The sequence below is a fragment of the Castanea sativa genome, chromosome 11 (assembly GCF_040712315.1).
Source record: "Castanea sativa cultivar Marrone di Chiusa Pesio chromosome 11, ASM4071231v1".
NCBI lineage: Eukaryota > Viridiplantae > Streptophyta > Magnoliopsida > Fagales > Fagaceae > Castanea > Castanea sativa.
This window is the reverse complement of record NC_134023.1, coordinates 64,973,026-64,996,218: the sequence shown is the minus strand read 5'-3', so window position 1 is coordinate 64,996,218 and position 23,193 is coordinate 64,973,026. Positions and strand designations below refer to the sequence as shown.

General features: G+C 32.7%; 2 protein-coding genes and 1 non-coding gene across 3 annotated transcripts; 2 read left to right on the top strand and 1 right to left on the bottom strand.

Annotated features, from left to right (window-relative positions):
• Positions 1-230: 230 nt before the first annotated feature.
• Positions 231-3,608, bottom strand: LOC142614445 (putative ribosome biogenesis protein RLP24). Its single transcript, XM_075786964.1, has 5 exons — positions 3,427-3,608; positions 1,470-1,582; positions 985-1,098; positions 716-852; positions 231-628 (listed from the first exon to the last, which is right to left on the bottom strand). Exons 2-5 carry the CDS (start codon positions 1,548-1,550, stop codon positions 457-459), a joined length of 504 nt encoding a protein of 167 aa, XP_075643079.1. The 5' UTR covers positions 1,551-1,582; positions 3,427-3,608; the 3' UTR covers positions 231-456.
• A 54-nt stretch (positions 3,609-3,662) lies between these two features.
• On the top strand, positions 3,663-3,735 carry TRNAR-UCU (transfer RNA arginine (anticodon UCU)). Its single transcript has one exon. It is a non-coding gene; the product is annotated as a tRNA-Arg (tRNA).
• Positions 3,736-4,284: 549 nt separating this feature from the next.
• LOC142615265 (pentatricopeptide repeat-containing protein At3g53170) lies at positions 4,285-10,215 on the top strand. The gene is made up of 4 exons (XM_075787997.1): positions 4,285-4,711; positions 7,229-8,324; positions 8,815-8,948; positions 9,629-10,215. The coding sequence occupies exons 1-3, from the start codon at positions 4,397-4,399 to the stop codon at positions 8,835-8,837; spliced, it is 1,434 nt and encodes a 477-aa protein (XP_075644112.1). The 5' UTR covers positions 4,285-4,396; the 3' UTR covers positions 8,838-8,948; positions 9,629-10,215.
• The last annotated feature ends 12,978 nt before the right edge of the window (positions 10,216-23,193 follow it).

Sequence of the window (23,193 nt, the reverse complement as noted above, 5' to 3'; positions counted from 1 at the left end):
TGGTAATATTATTTTAGTAACATTTGTATTTTTTAAAAATACGTGTGAGTGAAAAAAAATATAAAAAATGTATAATGTTTTTAAAAATTGAAAACTGTTGTTTAAGTTGTGGTACCAAACGCCCCTAGTCTCCTAGCATAGCTTCATTGAAGGACCAATGGGAAAATCAGTTTTTTTTTATTTTCTTTGTTTTTGGTAGCAAAGGATGATAATAAACAGAGGGATAACAGTACAGTTCAAAACATGTTTCAATTAATACCAACAACCATATTAGAAAGGTGTATAGTTCATTACTTCCTATGATCAGAAACAAAAACAAAAACAAAAACAAAAGCACAACAAAATTTTTTTGATATGAAGGTTGTCTTCTGGACAAAACTTTTGCTTCCACGCAATATACGAGCACAACATATCGGAGGATTATATCTGAGCAGGGAAACATGAAGATGATTACACTTATTCTTCCATGGGTTGATTCTCTGCCTGTGTTTGAGATACCTTGACCTTGATCTTCGGAAGAGTGAGAGAATTGTCCTCCTTGAAAGCACCTGGGGCTTTCACCAAGTTGATGCTTTGCTCCAGCTCCTTTACTGCCTCTCTCATCAGCTGGGCCTTCTTTCCCTTCTTTCTGCAAAATGTTTTCAATTGCATGTTAAATGATATTCATCATCCCACCTAAATGCATTTTAAACAAATGATGAGAAGAACAAATTACCTCGTCTCAATGTGTTTGGCCTCCCTCCTGGATCTTACTTTATCGATTGTCTTAATGGCCTTCAAAGTGTTTTCTGTGAGATTCCTGTCATATCTCTCTGGCCTATTGCGCTTCCTCTCAAACTCAAAGGTAGAATCCTGCAAAATATGGAAACAGGAACAGGAAAAAACAGATAAAACACCCAATCCTTTCTGGTCCAAGCAATGGTTTTCATGCAACAAGAAGTACACTAGGTTAGATAAAAGATAAGGTGAATCAATCATATTTACCTGTGTCATGTCCTTTCCATGCAACCTCCTATAGGCCTTGGTCCATTTCACCTTGCGAGGATTCCTCTTCATCTTGAAATTCTTGTGGCATTTGGATCTACAGAATCGAAATATCTACAGAAAGGATCACCCGTCAGGAACAAGAGACACAGAATAATCATATAAACAAATGGATAATATGCTACCAAATGATTGACTAAAGGCATTATGGAAGGCACACAATCTAGCTTTAACAAAATAAGTAAATTACTTAATTTTCTTTCTGAGTCAGCAATTCAAGTTCACATTTACATAGAATTTTTGTGAAGCAACATATAAACTTAACATTGTAAACAATATGTATTTGATTGCTGTACTAGATTTATACATCTAGCAAAATATGGTACGGCACAACCAAATAGAGATGAAATTACATTAAACAGCCTAAATATGGCAAAGGAATAAACACAGGATAAATAATTCCAAAAACAAAATAGCCACTCTACCTTTGCATCATTGCGGACAAACTGAATACCATGCCCTGGATATATGGTGGAGGAACAGAACCAACACTTCTCTATCCTCATGTTGTTTTCAGATTAACAAAAAATCCAAGTTCCTGAAATTTTATAATAAAAAAATGTCACGAAGAAGAAACCTCAACAAACAATGAGAACAGATCAATATGACATAGCATTCTCCTCCTAAGCTAATGAATAAGGAAGGATGACTAAATCCGAGAAAGTTCCAAAGTCCATATTTAGTAGTACCCACTGCCACCAACACTACCAGAATCAGTTCAGGATCTGTGGAGGGGCCTTGTGAGTGAGATCAAGAATGATCATGATAACATAACATTGGCAGTGATTATGTACGTCAAGTAATCTTTAGAATTATCAATGAAAAATATGGTTAAATAAATTTCAACATTGAACAATTTTTTTTTTTTGGATGAATGGTAAGTTCTATTAGATTAAACTCAAGTACACAAGAAGTATATAAGCGAATAGAAAAAAACAAAACTAGGGATTACAACAATGAAGATTAGTGCCTCCCAAAACTGAATCACAATAACTTCCCCCTAAATGAATAATCTGACAAATGTCTACAGAAAAGAAACTTCAAGCTTAACTAGGATGACTCTACTCTACAAAAGTTCTAGTGTTGCACTCCTTCCATATGCACCACATCAAGCACATCGGGATAACCTTCCACAAAACCAAATTCTGCATATTTCACTCCTCCCAACCAGTAAACAAGCAGATCCTATAAGGCAGAAGGAAAGTTCCATAATTCTTAAGCCATCTCAGAATGAATAAAACGATGGTTAATTGATTTACCATCAGATTTGGGCGCGCAGAACTAATTAATAATGATGACTTCCCATTTTCTAAGATAGATGCAACACACACCAAACAAAGAATGCACATGGGGTCACCACTTAAGAGAACCATTGCTGTGACACAAATAATCAGCAACGGAGGCATTTTTATTGACTGTGACCTCAAAATGATCCAGGACGATGGAGTAGAAAGAATCCTCTCAAGACCAAAAAAAAAAAAAAAAACACAAAACAGAACCTAGTTCCTATACTCTACAACGTGACTACATCTCTACTCCCTACAGAAATATACCCTACTTTCTTTATTTATTTTCCAAAACAAATTACCCAAAAGTTCATTTTATAGCAACCAAGTAACAAAACAACCAAAGATAAGCAAAGGAAAAAAAGTTTTCCAAGTTCCATGTTCCAACACCATAATGGGTCGATAAATACTACAACTATTCTTTGTTAACAAATTAGACAGGATCAGCCATAGGAAGCACAAACACTTCTTTGGGGTTGGTGTTATACCTGTGTCGTACCTATGTCATATAATTTTTCATAAATTGCACGTGTCGCCGTACCTGTACCCATACCCGTGTCCATATCCCTATTATCTGGAGTCATACTATTTGTTACTTCCTTAATTGATACGTCCTTTTTTTAAACTACTAATGTTATTTTTGGTCTTCTTCTAGCTCTGTTCGTTCCCTCAACTTGAAACAACTAACTCTTTCTCACTGGTTCATTAAACGCAATCCTCTAAACATTATCAAAACCATCTCAAGCAACTTTCCCTCGTCTTTTCATCAATTGAGACCACCCGTATCTTAAAGCAAAAAAATAATTTTAATTAATTAAACAGCTAACTAAAACAGAAAAAGGGGTTAAAATATATGATTGGTCTCTAAATTTGGGTTAAATTCTACGCTAGTCCTAAAAAAAAAACAGCACAAGATTAAAGCATTTCAGACAAAATATACTAATTCACAATTTTTCATACGTTTCCCAATTACCAAACAGAGCCTAAAACCCTAAAAACCTAAAAAAAAAATTCAAGCTTTTCAGATACGAATCACTGAAAATAAAAGAGTCCAAAAAAAAAAAAAAAAAAGAGTGGAAGCGCTAAAGTTACTTACGGTTATGTGTGGGGATAGATTTGTCACCGTCAGCGTCACCGGTGGCGAATAGAGCTTGACGCGCACACGGAGTAACCCTAAACCCTTGCTTTTGTTTTCAGGGTTTTAGGGTAAAGAAAAAAAACAAGGAGTGCGAGTGTAGGATGAAGAAGACCACCACCTAGCGAAATAGGTCAAAGAGTAAAAAGTTTTAAAATGAGAATAATTAAAAATATGGTAAAGCACCAAAAAGCAGAGCGCCTGTGGCCTAATGGATAAGGCGTCTGACTTCTAATCAGACGATTGTGGGTTCGAGTCCCACCAGGCGTGCCTTTTTTTTTTTTCCTCTTTTTTCAAAAGCCCATGTTTTCCTAGCTCCAAGCCCATGATAGCCCAATAAGGCCCAAGTTTTCCAAGCCCATGATTGCCCAATCTCTCTGTTAAACTTGAGCCTTTTATCCTTTTCCCCATGCGTACTTTATATTTACCTCCTATTTCCCACAAGTTCTCTGATCCCAAGCCCATGATAGCCCAATAAGGCCCAAATTTTCCAAGCCCATGATAGCCCAATCTCTCTGTTAAACTGGGCCTTTACTCCTCTTCCCAATGTGCACTTTATTTTTGCCTCCTATTTCCCACAAGTTCTCAAGCCCATGGTAGCCCAATTTATCTGTTAAACTTGGGCCTATAATCGTTTTTTTCCATGCGCACTTTATCTTTACTTCCTATTTCCCACAAGTTCTCCAAGCCCAAGCCCATGGTAGCCCAATAAGGCCCAGGTTTTCCAAGCCCTTCCCAGTATCTCTGTTAAACTGGGCTTTATATCCTCTTCCCCATGTATACTTTATCTTGGCCTCCTTTTTCCCACTAACCTGCGCCTATCCTCGTCTTCCTCAAAACCTTACCCAACCAATATAACTGAATAAACTACCAAACACAGAAACACTCTCCCTCCAACTCAACCAACCTTATCCTTCACCCCCACAGTGCAATGGAGCCCAACGCACTCACTCTCACTAACCTACGCTTGTCCACCACCTGTTCGACAAAATTCCCCAGAGACCAAAACCAGACGAACACACCAAAATCCCATGCCCAAATACCGAAACGGAGCCCCGGACCCGTCTCAAAAGGGCTCCAGAAGGACTCCAAGAAGGACTTGTCTCGGATTCTGAGAACTGATGCTGCCATCAAAGGCATAGCGAGGAAAGCCAACTCGAGAAAGTACACGCAGCTATGGCCTAAAGCTGTTCTGGAGGCCTTGGATGAGGCTATCAGAGAGAATCAGTGGCAGACTGCTCTTAAGGTTTGTGGGTTTTGTTTCTCTTTTCAAATTGTAGTCTTTAACTTTTTTTTTCCTCTCTTCTGGGCATATGGTTTGGAGTAATCTTTATGATACTACAAAGTGAAGGTCAATCACATTCATTGTCACCTCAGTTTGTAAACTTTTTGTAGTAAGTTTATGATTTTCCTAAAGTTAATGCATCAGTGAAAGGAGGTATTTGAATTCAAAAAGAATGAACAAAAACAGGTAAAAGTTAAAATAACACTAGTATGTAATTAAGGAAGTAACACTTAGTATGATCTTGGATAGGACTCAATGGTGGAGAAGAATATATGTGAACTGATTAGTATGAAAGATCAATGGCCGAAATCTTAGCGTTCGGACTAATGCTTTGTTTTTATAAGGTTGGTGGGTTTTTATTTTTATGTGTTTAGTTTCTGATTCTTGGTTGTTTTGGTGGTTTATGTGTGTTTTTGGCTTCTGGGTATTTCGACTTCATAAAGCTGGTGTCTTTGTTTGTTTCCTTGGAATATGTAGAATGATAAATGAAAAATTAAAATTTTGTGCTTATTTTTATTTTGGATGACATAGTTGGGTTTTCACATTAGTGTGGCGTTTGGTACGGGGTAATGTTTTAGGATTCTCAGGAATGTTTAAAGATTCCCATGTTTGGTTGCAAATCACACTAAGGTGGCGTTTGGTATGGGGTAATGTTTTAGGATTCTCAGGAATGTTTAAAGATTCCCATGTTTGGTTGCAAATTACGTTAGGGAATCAGATGCCAGGGGAATCCTTAAACCCCTCTCAGTAGGAATGTGGATTCCCTTTAAAACAGGTGGGAATCCAGATTCCCAAACTTAAAAGAAATTGTATTTTTTATAAATTGACAATTTTAACCCTTTTTCCTTATCATTTAAGCAATTAAGATAAACTATAAAACAAATTATCAATATCTTCTCTCTTGTCTTTATCTTTTCCCGCCAAAATAACATAAACAGGATAAATAACTCTGCTAATAGTTATTTTTGTATTATTCTTATCATTTTGAAATGTTAGATCACAGTTTTAATGAATGTGTTGCTAATTGATAGTTTATATAATGTTTTTTATCTATCTATTTAGAGTAAGATATTTTTTTAAAGGACTAATTAATAGTTTATATATATTTTTTCATTATTTATTTAAAGGAATATTTTTTTTTAATGGGCTTGGTCCTTCACATTCAAATCTAAGGACAAAATGGGAAAAACAAATAATTCATTTAAGATTCCTAGGAATACACCAAACATTATCATCTCACATTCCTAGGAATCTCCCAATGAAACCAAACATAGGAATAGCTACATTCCTAGGAATGTGATTCCTAGAAAATCACATTCCTGAGAATCTAGATGCCAGGAGTAATGTAGATTCCCCATACCAAACGCCACATAAGAAATCAAATGCGAGGGGAATCTAGATTCCCCTCTCAGTAGGAATGTAGATTCCCTTTAAAACAGGTGGGAATCCAGATTCCCAAGCTTAAAGAAAATTGTATTTTTTATAGATTGACAATTTTGACCCTTTTTCATCATCATTTAATCAATTAAGATAAAATATAAAACAAATTATTATGAATTAAACTCTTTTAAAATTATTATTAAGAATAAAAGCATTTGAGAATTTAAATAGTTATTTTTGTATTATACCTATCATTTTGAAATGTTAGACTATAATTTTAATGAATTTTTCATAATTAATTGTTTATATTTGGTTTTTCATTATTTATTTAGAGGAAGATTTTTTTTAAGGACTTGGTAGTTCACGTTCAAATCTAAGGATAGAATAGAAAAAATAAATAATTCATTTAAAATTTCTGGGAATAAACCAAACATTAGCATCTCACATTCCTAAGAATCTTAAGACATTCTCAATGAAACCAAACATAGGAATAGCGACATTCTTAGGAATGTGATTCTTAGGAATCACATTCCTAGGAATCTAGATGCCAAGAGTAATGTGAATTTTCACGTACCAAACGCCACATAGGGGGAAGAGTTATTCCTTGTAACTATTCAAGTGGTGGGTATTTTGTTTGTTCTTTGTTCCCCTTCTTTTCTTTTATTCCCATATTTGATAGTTGAGTTATTTTCTGCTATTCCAAATTTTTCTTAAACACAAATCAGAGAATCTGCTAGTATACTCTTTGGAAGCTGTATAGGTAAGAGTGAGTTAAACACTCACTGTTGTCAACAAGGATTTTTGAACATGAAGATTCAAGTTAAGATGTCAAAAAGAACATATGAACTCTCTTACCATTTTATGTCTGGATTAGGTGTAGTATGTTTTTGGTGGGTTAGCTGGATTTTGAACTTAAGTCAAAATGTCAACCCTTAAAATGTCTTTTCCATTTTTCATATTGAAAAATTCTTTCTCCCCTGCAAAAATTGGAGTGTCACTGGCTCACTGCTACTACTTTATGTTTGACTTTCTGGTTGCTTATGTTGTGGGGCATTTTGAAGTTAATAGATTGTTTCTAAAAAAAAATTCCTTTTATAGATTTTTGGATTACTTCGTATGCAACATTGGTATGATGCAAGATGCCAAACGTACACAAGGTTGTTAGTGATGCTTGGCAAGTGCAGGCAACCTGATCAGGCAAGCTTGCTGTTTGAGATCCTATTGTCTGAAGGGCTCAGACCCACTGTTGATGTCTACACTGCTCTTCTAAGTGCTTATGGGCAAAGTGGCTTTCTTGACAAGGCTTTATCCACTCTTGATGATATGAAATCGGTGTCTGATTGCAAACCAGATGTATATACATATTCCATTCTTATTAATTGTTGCACTAAATTTTGTCGTTTTGATCTGATTGGACAAATTCTTGCTGAGATGTCATTTCTGGGGATCGAGTGCAGCACTGTGACGTACAATATTATTATAGACGGATATGGTAAGGCGGAAATGTTTGAACTAATGGAGAACACCTTGACAGATATGATTGAAAGTGAAACCTGCCTTCCTGATGTTTTCACGTTAAATACTTTAGTTGGGGCTTATGGGAATAGTGGGCAGATCGAGAAAATGGAGAAGTGGTATGATGAATTCCTGCTAATGGGGCTAAAGCCAGACATTAAGACATTCAATATCCTGATCAAATCATATGGTAAAGCGGGCATGTATGAGAAGATGGGGTCTGTTATGGATTATATGGAGAAGAGGTTTTTCTCTCCAACAACCGTTACTTTTAATACAGTCATTGATGTATTTGGAAAAGCTGGAAATATTGAGAGGATGGATGAATACTTCAAGAAAATGAAGCATCGGGGAATAAAGCCCAACTCTATTACCTACTGCTCTCTTGTTAGAGCTTACAGTAAAGTTGGGCTTATAACAAAAGTTGATTCAATTTTGAGACAAGTAGAGAATTCTGATGTAATACTAGATACCCCTTTCTTTAACTGCATTATCAGTGCATATGGTCAGGCTGGTGATGTGAAAAAGATGAGAGAGTTGTTCTTGGAAATGAAAGAGAGAGAATGCAAACCTGATAATATCACCTTTGCTACCATGATCCAAGCCTACAACGCACAAGGCATGACTGAGGCTGCTGAAAAATTGGCGAATAAGATGATTGCCACCAAAGAGAGCACTGGTATCTTGCTATGCTTGTAGTTTCCAATTATTCTAGCATTTTGCTTCTCTTTCAGAATCTTTCTAAAACTTGCTACTTCTTTTACTACTACGTTTCTCTTTTACCAACCCACTTTGAACAACAATGACCATTAGTCTAATGATATGAGGTAGGCTTTGAAGAACATCCTTGTAGAGGTGGGAAATTCAGCACTTCTTACAGGTGTTAATAACACCACTATAAGCTGTGCTGATTCACCTCATGGGATGAGGTTTTTTAGAGAGTTTTCTGTGCTTTTATTTTTGTGGGCATCCCGCCGGGGTAAGGGGGTTTGGGGGGGGGGGGGGTGGTGCGGAGGTTTGTTTCACTTTAGTGTTAGGCTGTAATATATTTGCTCAACATTCAGAAAACTGCTTGAGATTCAAACCTGAAAATACTATTTTTATTACAACTACTAGTATTGTTCATAATTCGTTGAATTTATTCTCATACAACCTTATTGTATTTTCAGGCACAAGGTTGATCAGTCACTAACATGACATAGTACTTTGGAAGAGCAACCCTCACTAATAGACAGTTCATATGTCCAAAGGTGGTCAGATCTCGGAAAAAATTATACCTTCCTTGTAACCAGCACCGTATCAGGTATCTACATAGCGTATCTTCCTAATCTTTTAAGTTATCTTGTACATTACGCTCACTGATATTCTGTTGTACAGTACCTTAAAAAAGGCACTCCCAGTCATTTAAACATTTGGAACCATTTGTATGACTTGGAAATTGTGCACCTTACTCAAATGGTTAGACAATGCTCAAACTGGTCAATTTTGAAATGCATGGGCCCTAGGGAAAATTCTTGTATGAGACCGTCTCATGAGATACTTTCTCTGTGCCCTAGATATATATGGAATAATGTCATCTAGAAGGAACTAGCATCCTGATTCAGGACTTCTTCCTTAGTTTGTGTTCTGTAGCACTTGAAATCTTTTAATTCAATGGAATCATATTGATCAAACCATCAAGCAAACTTTATTGAGACTGATTTCCATCTATAGTCTTGTGAAAAAGGTTTTGCATTTTTCTCAGGATTGTTAGTTTTGTGTGTCTATTTATATAGCTAAGGAAATTCCCAATTCTGATTGTTTGAAATTGTCGTATTTACTTATACCACATATTATTATATTTGTAATGTATTTCTTTCTTTTTTTCTCAATTTTGAGAAAACTTTTTGGAGTTATATTCAATTGTTTTTCTAAAAGACGTATGTTTCCTCTTGGTAACCGAGTGGACTTCATATCTAACACAATCCTTGTTTCATTCCACAGGCATATTAGTGCATGAGAATACATTACTAAATTAATGGTGAAGGTAAATTTGACAGTGCACGCGTGATGGAAATTTCAAGGGGTAGGACAGGGGGAAGGGAGGGTGTATGTGCATGTATGATCGGAGCAACCTCTTTCAAATTAGGGCATGAATTTCAAATTGAAGGGTAGCTTCTATATGTGTGATAGGAGCAGGCATGCTTGAACTCATGTTCATGCTATGAACGTACTGTAATGGCAACTTATAGATTGATAGGGGGCATGATGAGAGAGGACAGAACTTAGAAGGACTTGCAGTGAATGCATTTGTGGCTAGGACGTAGAACACACTTTGCTACATGTATCAAAGACATGTGACACCGGCAATGAGAAATGAATTGGTCTGAGATTGAAGGTGTTGCACTTGCAGCAGTGACAGGAAGACTAAAAAGGCCATTCAGGTTGGTGCCATGGGACGTAAACAGAAGTTCAGGCATAGTGATGCAAGTGCCTAAAAATTTTTACCCTGCCAACCCCAAATATTTGAAAACATGTTTTTATACAATTTATTACCCCCAAGATAAATTAAGAAAAAGGGTTCCTGTACACTTAAGTTGTAATTTGATTGCTTTACTTCATTCATTCTTTCTTAATCAGGCGCCTTACTTGTATGTGATATCCAGGCCCAACATTATCTAGGGCCTAAGGCAAATTAAACAAAATTATTTATACTAATTAAATCAAAGTTAATTTGATACATTAAATACATAATTTGATGAGTTTCTCAACAAAAAAAAAAAAACATAATTTGATGAATAATTCCAACTAAATTAATGATCATTTCATATAGAGAATTAAATATCATAGTTGAACCATAAATTTTAATAAAAAGAAATAAAAATATATTTTATGATTAAAAAAGATACTTTATTTTGGATATATGATGATGTATAATTAAGTAACATTGTAATCTAATTTTTAATTTTATATATAATTTTTAAGAGAAAGAGATAGATATTATTTGGTGTGTGACTTTGTAGGATATCAATTTACAAAAATTAAAGTCTCAAACTATTAGGGGAAATTAATCTATAATTGATGATTTAACACATTTGCAACATTTTTTTGAAACATTTTAGGCATTGAATTGGGTTAGGTTTTTACTGGTCTTATGCTTTAAGAGTCTTGATAGAAATGAAAAGGAAAAATGCGATAAAAGCACTACAAAATATTCACAACATGATGTGACAATGACTATTATTAATGAATTTCATCAATCTAATTAATGAATGTTTAAATTACTTTTTTGTAATCTTTGACATGTCAATTTGTAAGCCTATAGTAAAATTTATAGTATCCTTAGCATCACTTTTTCTTTAAGTGCACAATCATTAATATATATATATATATATATATATATATAATTTTATAAAATTTTGGGCCTTTCACAATGAATGAGAGCTTTTTTTTTTCTTAAGGGTAAAAATTTCGTTGCGGTGGGGCCTTCGGCCTAGGCCTAAGTTGCCTAAGCCTTGGGCCGGCCTTGTGATATTTGGCAAGGAGGTTCCGAGAGTTTAGCCGGCTATTACTATTATATGGTGATTTGCAAGTACATTTACTATTTTTTTTTTTTTTTGTTGGGGTAAAATGGATGTATTAAATAACTAATCTGAGTCTTAACATTCAGAAAGTAAAACAAGTACTATTTCATTTGGAGAGTTCTCAATCTCATGAATTGAAAATCTTGGGCCTCCATGCATTCTATCTTAAATTCGAAAACAAAAGGAATGTTATGGGAAGAACCTGAATGCAAATCCTCCATTCCTCAATCCTCACTTGTTATGAGGAAAAAAAAAATCTAAACAGGAGGTGGGAAAGGTCCCTCAACAACCACTTACAATAGGGCTAAGTTAGGTTCTTGATTAGGTTCACAGCAAATTCTGCTTCCAACTCAAATCTCTATGTTAAAGATCCCCAAAAACAAAACAACTGTATTGAGGTATGGAGGATCAAATGTACATTACGATGTCTATGACTATGAGTGCTTTCATGTGGAGGGTCAAATCTACGTAACTGGGAAAGCTTCTATTCATACGCTGTGCCCAAATGTCCTCCCTCAGGGCATGAAAGATACCATTAGCTTTTCCTTTTAGGCACAAAAAATAATGGGATCCAAGTAATGAAGGATAACAAATTAACAAAGAACAAAACTTAATTAGTACACATTTTCCAATTGAATTGAATTGAATTGCATAGTTGTATTGAAAAATGCAGTAAAAACAGTGTTATCTTTTCTAAGAAAAATTAAATTTAATCATGTGGTTCATTGTCAATCACATGGTTAACTCATATATATAATTAGGAACCTAATGTCCAACACGAAATTGTACTTAAATTTAACCCATAACAATAAGTGGATCCAGTAAGCTTTTCACATATTTTTCACTTTGTAATACATATATTTTTATTGTTGTACATTAATAGTTTGTTTGGATGGAGGGAGAGTAGAAGGGAGTAGAGTAGAAGGAAGGAGAGTAAGTTAAATTACTTTGTTTGGATTTCTTTTAAAGGAAGAGGGGGAGAGTTTTGGAGGAGTTCTAACTACTTCTAACTCCTCATTTTTAATTTTCCCAAATTTGAGAGATTTGGAGAGAGAGTAGAGCATAGAAATGCTTAACCAAATGAATTACTAAATTTTCCTTTACTATATTAACAAAATTACAAACTATAAAAAGACTAATTATTCTCCTCCCTCTTACTTAATTTTAAAAATATCTAAACAAAATAGAGGATAACCGTTCTCCTATACTCTCCTTCCCACTAATCTCCTCCCCTCTACTTCCCTCTACTCTTTTCTCCCTCCAAACTTCCAAACATAGCATTAAAAAAAATTATAAGAAATTGTACTGAGTCTACTAACGTATTTTCAACTAAATTAGTTAAATTTAATCAGAGAACTTTAGGGAAAAATAATATTATTTGTGCTGTATTAATCAATATATTTAGAAAACTGTACCTAAGTATTTTGGCCTAAATTAATGGCGTTGATTCTTGATGGGCATGGTGTAGTTGTACTATCTCCCAGGGCCTATTAACCCTCTTTCCACAAAACATTTGAGCCGTATTCCGACTAGGTCTTACAAAAGACTTTCAAGATAAGCCCATACTAGGTTTAGACTGGCCTTGGGTTGATCCATGATTAAAGCTTGGGCTTTTTCAGATCTAATAGTAGTCTGACCCAAAAAAAAAAAAAAATTGAAAGAGAAAAAGATAGCACTTGCTACTTATACTCATAGTAGAATAGCTACTGACCCAAAAAAAAAAAAAGAATCTAATCGTAGTAGATATCAATTAAATTTTCTAATATATATATATATATATATATTTATTTATTTATGACATTATTTTCTCTAGGAATAATACTATTCATCAACGAAGACTTTGCCTTCAATTAACAACTTAATATTAGAAAAAGAAACCTATCTTTAATTCAATTTTCTATTTTATTAATCAATGTTTACTTTCCCTAACGTTGTTAAGGGGGTTTGGTTTGGATGGGCATATGTTCTAAGTTTCCACTCAAAAGTATTTATTCATTGTAACGTGTTTGATCAACTTATTTGCGGAAAGTTTATTTGCTTTTTGTGAGGAGAAAAAGGTAATTTTAACAAATAAATTGACTTATTTGAAATATTACCTTTTGGGGCCCAATATTACAATTTCTTTTCTTCTTACATTTGATAGATTTTTGTAAGTAATACAACTGCCGAATACTGAGTAAATTTAGTGCCACAAATTTTTTCACAACTTTACCACAACTTTACTATGTGGCGACTCGTGATTGGTGGAAATAAAATAGTGGGTCTATGATTTCATCAATCATGATTTGCCACGTAGCAAAGTTGTGACAAAGTTGTAGAAAAGTTTGTGGCACTAGACTTATTCCCAAATATTATATGATATAAATTAGGATTAAGATACTCTAGATTTCCTAGGGTGTTCTACCAAATAGATTTCCTTAAATCTTAATCATTCTTTAATGATTTAATGGTCTAGATTTTACCATATTAGCATTCCACTAACAATAATCTTAATTGTTTTGTTTGCAACATTATTTTATTATTTTAAGAGTATTGTTAGTAAAATGCTGACATAACAAAATCTAGACCCTTAAATTATAAAAGAGTGATTGGAATTTAAGGAAATCTATTAGTTGAGTACTTTAGAAAATTTAGAAGATTTGAACCCTATAAATTATTGATAGTTCCCAATATGCATAATATAATCTTTCTTAGGTTCACAGTTCTTCTCAAAAAAAAAAAAAAAAGCTTAGGTTCACATGGGCTTGGTCAATTTAAGCCGGTACGAGAATATTTTGGGCTCATATGAATGTATTAAATAACTAATCTGAGTCTTAACTCATGAGTTGAAAATCTTGGGTCTGTGTGCATTCTCTATCTTTGCCAAGCTGCCAGCACTTTGATCAACCTTATAAAAACAAAAGGAATGTCAAGGGAAGAACTTGAATGCAAATACTCTATTCCTCAATTGTTATGAGAGAAGCAATATGTCAAAACTGGAGGTGGTAAAGATTCCTCAACAACCAATTACAATAGGACTAAGTTAGGTTCTTGATTAGGTTCACAACAAAGTCTGCTTCCAACTCAATCTCTAAGTTAAAGATCTCCAAAAACAAAACCAATTAGTATGGCTATGACTATGAATAATTTCATATGGTGGGTCAAATCTACGTAACTGGGGAAGCTTCTGTTCATAATCTGTGCCCAAGTGTCCTCCATAAGGGCATGTAAGATGCCATTATCTTTTCCTTTTAGGCACAAAAAATAATGGGGTCCAAGTAATGAGAGTCAACTAATGAACAAGGAATAAAACTTTCTCCAATTGTATTCAACTATTGTATTTATCAATGCAACAAAAACAATGCTATCTTTTTTAAGAAAAATTAAATTCAACTGTGTAGTTAATTGTCAACCACATGGTTAAATGTAACTGGAGAATTTAATGTACAACACCTAAGAAATTGTACCTAAATTTTACTCATTAACAATAAGTAGGTCTAGTAAGCTTTTCACATACTCTTCGCTTTGTAATATAGATATTTTTATTGTCATACTATAATAAACTCTAACTTAGGCATAACTTTTTTAGGTGTTGTACCTCCAATTTTTCAATTAATCACATGGTTGTTTTACTAAGAGCACAACTTAGGTATAGTTTCTTATCTATTATACCTTAAATTTTCTATTTAAGTTCAAGCACATAGTTGTATTTATCTTCCCTATGCATATTTTAAATTTTCTATTTAAGTTCAACCACATAATTGTATTTAAAAAAAAAAAAATAGGGATGTTTATACCACATTAGTTGTGTTTGTTTAGTGTTTGCTGTTTATAACCCCAGTCTACAACTACAAAAGTTAGGCCATTTTATAGTTGTACTTTGATTATATAATGTATTATAAACCAGGTTTAAAACAATATTATTATTATTATTATTATTTTGTTCTAATAAGTATTATTGTTTACTCAAAAAAAAAATCAATTAGTCTATGCACAACATCACAAATGACATTTAAATTCAATTGGTCAATATAATTAAAGTTAACCATGTGGCTGAGGTATAGTTTCTTATTTATAATACCTTAAATTTTCTATTTAAGTTCAAGCATACAGTTGTATTTATCTTCCCTATGCATATTTTAAATTTTCTATTTAAGTACCACCCTACACCCTTGGTGCGATGGTCACTTTATAAGTATAAGTGCTTGTGTGGTGGGGGGTAAATGCCGAGGTTCAAGTCTCCAGGAGGGGGTTTCACACACATATACACTTAGATTAGGTTAGAGTATAAATTCTATCTAGTATAAAAATAAAAATAAAAATAAAAATTATTTAAGTTCAACCACACTGTTGTATTTATCTTTCCTATGCATATTTAAATTCAATTAGTCTATGCACCACCTCACATAGGACATTTAATTTCAATTGATCAATATAATTAAAGTTAACCATGTGGCTGAGCTGACTAATATAATACAAACAATTAATAGCCAACTTAGGTATAGTTTCTTATCTATTATACCTTAAATTTTCTATTTAAGTTCAAGATTATACCTTAAATTTTCTATTTAAGTTCAAGCACATAGCTGTATTTATCTTCCCTATGAATATTTTAAACTTTCTATTTAAGTTCGACCACACGGTTGTATTTATTTTCCCTATGCATATTTAAATTCAATTAGTCTATGCAGAACCTCACAAAGGACATTTAATTTCAATTGGTCAATATAATTAAAGTTAACCATGTGGCTGAGCTGACTAATATAATACAAACAATTAATAGCCAACTTAGGTATAGTTTCTTATCTATTATACCTTAAATTTTCTATCTAAGTTCAAGATTATACCTTAAATTTTCTATTTAAGTTCAAGCACATAGCTGTATTTATCTTCCCTATGCATATTTTAAATTTTCTATTTAAGTTCAACCACATGGTTGTATTTATATTCCCTATGCATATTTAAATTCAATTAATCTATGCACAACCTCACAAAGGACATTTAAATTCAATTGGTCAATAAAATTAAAGTTAACCATGTGGCTGAATTGACTAATATAATACAAACAATATTATCTTTTCTCAAGAACAATCAAATTCAATTAGTCAATGCATTAACCATTTATCGTTAGTAATAAACTATATTAACCCAATAAATTAATAGCCAACTTAGGCATAGTTTCTTATGCATTGTGACTTAAATTTCCTAAGTAAATTCAATCACATGATCGTATTTATCTTCCCTAAGCACATTTAAATCCAACTGGTCAATACAATCATCTTTTGATAATTCAATTGTTGGGGAGGGAGATTTGAGCCTTAAATTGTTTTTTGATACAAGATAGAAATTCTACTCTAGCCTAATCTAAGTGTAAATGTGTGTGAAACTCCCTCCTAAAGACTTAAACCCCAGCCCTTACTCCTCACACTCCACAAGCACTTATACTTGTAGAGTAACCATCACACCAAGAGTATGCAGTAGTTGAACCTTAAATTGTTAGAAACACTAAGAAGTGTTAATATTAGGCTACGAAGTGTTTGGCATAATGACCATTACTATTAGTAATAATTTACAACATTAACCTCATAAATTAAGGGCACAACTATGTGTTGTACCTTTCCTAATGAAATTCAACCACATGGTTGTATTTATCTTTCCCAAAGGATTTCAAATTCAATTAGTCAATGCACAATCCTGTTATCGCATTGACTAATTAATTCAAATAACATTAAGAGAAGATAATATTGTTTATACTCCATTAATCAATACAAACATATGGTTGAATTTAATTATAGAACCTTGGAGGAAGATAACATTGATCAATCCATTCATATGGTTGAATTTAATTAGAGAATTTGAAGTGGCGATAATATTATTTATGTTGCATTGGTCTATATAAATATGTAGTTGATTTTAATTAGGGAATTTTTTTTTTTTTTTTGGGTTGAGAATCTAAGAAATCGTACTGAGTCTACTAACGTATTTTCAACTAAATTAGTTGAATTTAATCAGAGAAATTTAGGGAAAAATAATATTATCCGTGCTGTATTAATCATTATATTTATGTGATTGAGAGAATTTACAAAACTGTACCTAAGTATTTAGGCCTAAATTAATGGCGTTGATTCTTGATGGGCATGGTGTAGTTGTACTATCACCCAGGGCCTACTAACCCTCTTTCCGCAAAACATTTGAGCCCTATTCCGACTAGCTCTTAGAAAAGACTTCCATGATAAGCCCAAATTAGGTTTAGACTGGCCTTGGGTTGATCCATGATTAAAGCTTGAGCTTTTTCATATCTAATAATAGTCAGACCAAAAAAAAAAAAAAATTGTAAAAGAAAGAAAGAAAAAGATAGTACTCAGTACTCATAGTGATAGTGGAATAGCTACTGAACAAAAAAAAAAAAAAAAAGAAAAGAAGAAGAAAGAATCTAATTGTAGTAGATGCCAATTTAAAATAAATAAATAAATAAATAAATAAATATATATATATTCTCTAGGAATCATACTAGTCATCAACCAAGACTTTGCCTTAATTAACAACCTATCTTTAATTCAATTTTTCTATTTTATTAATCAATGTTTACTTTCCCTAATGTTGTTGAGGGGGGTTGGTTTGGATGGGTGTGTGTTAAGTTTCCACTCAAAAGTATTTATTCATTGTAATGTGTTTGATCAACTTATTTGCTGATAGTTTATTTGCTTTTTGTGAGACAAAAAGTGATTCTAACAAATTGTTTGACTTATTTGAAATATCACTTTTCGAGGCTCAATATAACCATTTCTTTTCTTCTTTGTTGATTAGATGTCTCTAAGCTATTCAACTGCCAAATACTTGTAATCCTCAAGATTCATAATACTATATGACATAAATTATTGATAGTCCCCAATATGCATAATATAATCCTTCAACTTAGGTTCACATGGGCTTGGTCAATTTAAGCCAGTCTGAGCATATTTGGGCTCAAGTGTGCAATATTTTGCTGCCATGGAAATCCTATTCTAATGCCCATGTGGCACAAATTTTATCCAAAACCCATCCACTTTTTAAGTTTCATGATGCACTTTTTGAAAAAAAATGTTGTTTCAACTTATAAAAAAGAACAAGAACATGTGTGAAAGGAATTGCAAAAAATACAAGAGTGGGGGCAAGTATAGAAAAAAAATCCTCACATGAACAGTTAAAGTGCCTTTTGTAGCCAGTCAAAGCTCCAATTTTTTCAATGGGATGGCATAAGTTGAAGTTGACCACCATGGCTAAAACCAAGAAGCTTCTAATGGAGCAATCAACAAAAATTAACACTAGCTGTGACACCATTGAGCTGACTACTTCTTTTTGCTAATGCCAATCATATTTCTGATTTCAACAACAACCATTGGAAGCCATGATTACATGTTTGAAAGTAACCCATTTTGACCAATGTTTTTTCTTCTCCAATCCTTATGGTTTGGGGCAAAGGGTCGGGAAAGTGGAGGTCAAATCCAAGGACTTAGTAAGGTAAAACAGCATAAAATCATTAAAAAGAACTTTGGGATTGTCCATTTGAAAGCAAATCAGATTGAGCTTGACAATTTCCTTATTGAATTTTCAGTTTTGCGGCCCATTATTGAACCAACTTGCTAAAATGCTTGATAAATCTGAATTTGGCATGAGTCACTTGACAGGACGAGAATACTATGTGTGTGATTCATGCAAAAATGTCGTGTCATTTGGTTTGAGGGAAAAAAAATTGTGGTTTTCATTCAAAAATGTCAAATCTAAAATCTTTGTTTAGGCACACTGAAAATGGGAAAACAAAGGGGACGGCACTCTTCCAATCTTGGTTGATTTCACCCAATTTCTAAGACATTGATTTCATTCATTGCACCTGGTAACCATTCATTTCAGTGTGACCCCATTTTTGTGCTAAAGTAATATCCAAAGACTAGAAAGTATTCATTCATTGCAACATGATTACAATTTGTGATCTAGTGTCAGAAACTAGCCATTGAAAACTACCATCATAGATGAGAATCATGAGATCTAGTAGTAGGCCTATGTGGAGTGGAAGTTCCCAGTTCAAACTTAAAACTTAAGATTAATCATTAAAGCACAGGCCTGGCTTAATAGGATTGTAGGGATTGAGACTTTGTGCAATGGTTAAGACTCTTGCACCGGCAATACATTTTGAATGGTTCTGATAAAAAGTTAAAAAAGTTAAGAGATAATAAAAGTTAAAAAATTTGAAAAAGTTAGTGACCCGTTTGTTACTATTATTTAAACAACAGTTTTCAGTGTTCACACACTTTTTCACCCACACGTATTTACAAAAAATACAAACAATATTACTAAAAATCTCTTATCAAATAGGCCCTAATATTTTGTGTGGGAATAGCACAGTGCAATAGCTAGGTCACAATTCAGATTATAGCTCTACAATATAAGAAATAAACAAGAATTTTTTCTTCCATGAATGTGAACTACATATACTTTATCTTGAAATTACATATGGCATAAGTGCTTACTCAAAAAAAAAGAAATGGCATATATGCAAAATTATCTGTTAGAACTAAAGGCATATCCCAAGTTGTTCAAAGCTTATTATGCTCTTTCAATGTTTCTAAATCACTACATGCTTGTTTTCAGAATAAAATGTTTGAAGTCGAATACAGAGGTATTGAGAGCAAATGACAAATTTATCTTTTAGTTAGAAGTCTGGATGCAATGAATATTTTATCATGGTTTTCTTCTCCTTCACACATAGTGTGTGTCATGGCCCAAAGAGAGAAATTAAATAAGGAAAGGAAGAAGAAAAAAAAAACTATTATGTCTTTATTTTGCGTCCATCTATCATTTTAAGGTTGCGTTTGATGTTAAGAATTAGATAAATTAATAAGGGTGAGATAAATTATTAAATTTGTTAAGTCAGTCTTTGAATATATCTTATATTTCTCTTTGAATTTGAATGTTATGTTTATCTTGTAACGTAGTATATTTGTATATATTTTTTAGAAAACAGTAATACTTATTAGAATACATACGAAAATAAAAATATTAATGTTTTAAACTGGGTTTATAATATATTATTTAACCAGAGTACAATAACAAAAGGGTCTAACTACAAAATGGTCTAACTTTTGTAGTTGTAGATTGAGATTGTATACAGCGGACACTAGACACACACAACTAATTAATGTGGGATAAACATTTTTTTTTTAATAAACAGTAATACTTATTAGAACACACACAAAAATAGTAATATTAGTGTTTTAAACCGAGTTTATAATACATTATTGTGTGAATAAAGATTGATTTTTTTGGAAGAAAACGAATTGTTTATCTCTTATGTTGTGATTCCATCCATTTGTGATGGAACGCATGTAACAAAAAAACAAAAAAAACAACAATAACGTGAGGATTACGCGGTATACTTTATGGTTTGATATTGAATAGTGAGTGAGACTGAATTTCTCATTATTGAATGAATAAATGTTAGTTTTTTTCAAAGAAAACCATTTGCTTGTCTCTTATGATGTGATGGAATGCATGTAACAAAAAAACACATGAAAATGAGCCAGTTTCTTACAGAATATATATATATATATATATATATATATATATATATATATATATATATATATATTCCCCTTATTGATCATGCTTTAAGCTTGTCTAAACGTATACAACAAGAAGATAAGAGTTTCAAAGGGGATATGATGCCCAAATATTTTTGTCAAATCAGTCGGTTGCTCACTATTTTTTTTCTATGGTGCTCCACTTCTAGGAAAGATCAAGAAAACTTAAAGGAAAATGTTGAAAAATTACAAAACAACACGCTTTCTTAATCTTTCTCAAGTATTTTAAGCATTTTTCATGCTCATTTTTATCAGAACATATCCTATGGGGAAATGTATTGCTGATACCTTTGGTGCCAAGTCAATTGCTTTCTTTTCCTCTTTAAAATTTCCCCCCTTTTGTACTTTTCCAAGACTAGGTAAAGTTCTTAGAAAGATCATGGAAATGGAAAATGTTGAAAAAAGTGATATCCTTTCTACATATATTTTTTTAATATAACAAAATATTTTTCTTTCCTTATTGAAAAATTGAATCTTGTTCAGTCTGGCTTGGAAGCACAACCTTTTCATGAATATTATATGTGAAATATGTCATTTTATGATAGGGTAATTGCAAATTCAACCAAAGTGAAAGTGCCCAATTAACTGTGAATAACTTAACCGAAAGCATAGACCTTACTAGAAGCAAATTGACTTATATCTTTATGCCTCTCATTTTCTCCTTTTGCAATTATGGCCACAGTTACAATCAACTTTATAGCATATCCTAATAGTCAATTATCCTCATAGAATCCACTTCCAAAGCAATTTGCAAACTTGTTCTTTAACCCCTTTTTTTTTCACCTCTTTTTCAATGTACCACAATAATGCTTCTTTGAACTTGGTATTTGGTACTTTGGAATTCGGTGCTGTGTGTAGATTGTAGAATCAAGAGTTAAAGGGTACAAATTCTCAAGGACAAAAAGGAAGTTTACATGATGGGAATGTTTTTTTTTTTTCTTTAAGGAAAAATTTAAATAATGAAAGTTTCTTCATTCCTTTTTCAGTTTGAATAGGATATGCATTAGGATTGGAATGTCATATGCATATTAACCAGCCTATAGAAGAATTTGACAAGCAATTTCCCTTTGTTCCCATTCTTAGTAGCTAATTATAAATTAATCCAAAAGTGATGATCTGTCTTATTCAATATATTTTATGAACTTGGCATAAAGTTAATTCATGTTTAAACCATATATTTTAGTGATTTGTAATCCCATTACCAAGTGTGAACAGTTGAACAACAAGGCATAATCGAGAACATAGTCCATGTTGAATAATGAAATTCAAAGTTGTTCCACTTGTTCGGTACAAAAAGCAAGTAGTACAGAAGGAATTGTAAGGAGTTTTTGCACCAAAAAAGCAAACATCTCTCGTTGTGAAGCACATTTTGTAGGAATATTGGCTATTGGATATGATACTTGAGCATCATTATGGTGCAACTAATTTCAAACCTAGAACCAACCATTAGTATTTTTTAATGGCTCGAGAATCAACAAACTTTGGACACAGATTTGTGGCACATAGAATTAATAATTTAATATTCCCAACCAAAGCCCCCACTGTCCAAAGTTATTCATTTTGCTTGCTCAGCAAAATTTTTGATTTTTGTTGCAAAATAAAATAAAAATTCCCATCTTATCAATTAGCTTTAAGGCATAATAGGAATATAATGGGCATGACTGCATGAGCATCCAGTCACTGTATGGGTATAGTATATATCAGTTGCAATAGTTTTAATTTGTTCTTAGAATTATGCAATGCAAAGATAATGAACTTTTAACAGGTATGATCCAAATGGGTCTTTCACGAATCTATTATTATTATTATTATTATTTTCTAAAGCTGAAGATGGTCTTAATTCTTACACGAATACAAATTGGAATGAATACAAATATATGAAATGACAATGAAGTGATATTCCCCAATGATGAGTGTAACATATGGAATGAATTTAAGTGGAAAATGCTAGGTAGCTAGCTTAAGCTGCATTTGCAAGGGATACGACTATAAAAAATACTAGCACTAAAATACATATCAAAATGGCTTGCTTATTATGGAAAAAAAAAATTGGAGAATCAAATAAAAAAGAACTTAATAATGAAAGGGAAAAATAGAATCCTAAAGGGCATGAGGTATGGTATATATTTACAATATTGTGTTGTTTCAAATTGGGGTAATGTATGATTCATGAGTTTTTGAGACAAGCATCTAGCTACTAGTAGGATTATATATATATATATAAACCCATGTATAATGAGTCATTCATAATTTTATTGTACGAATAAATTCATATCAATACATGCATCACTTCATCTTTAGTAGTTTAATATTCGGCGTATATATTGTAATGCTTTACATGCACTACAAAAAATCTGAGTTTAGATGGCGTTTTTTATTTTTTTGTGAC

Coding starts and splice junctions, on each gene's coding strand:
- LOC142614445 (XM_075786964.1), bottom strand. CDS start 1,550: ATGAGGATAGAGAAGTGTTGGTTCTGTTCCTCCACCATATATCCAGGG. Junction 853..984: donor ATGGAAAGGACATGACACAG/GTAAATATGATT, acceptor CATATTTTGCAG/GATTCTACCTTTGAGTTTGA. Junction 629..715: donor GCCAAACACATTGAGACGAG/GTAATTTGTTCT, acceptor AACATTTTGCAG/AAAGAAGGGAAAGAAGGCCC.
- LOC142615265 (XM_075787997.1), top strand. CDS start 4,397: ATGGAGCCCAACGCACTCACTCTCACTAACCTACGCTTGTCCACCACC. Junction 4,712..7,228: donor AGTGGCAGACTGCTCTTAAG/GTTTGTGGGTTT, acceptor TTCCTTTTATAG/ATTTTTGGATTACTTCGTAT. Junction 8,325..8,814: donor TGCCACCAAAGAGAGCACTG/GTATCTTGCTAT, acceptor TTGTATTTTCAG/GCACAAGGTTGATCAGTCAC.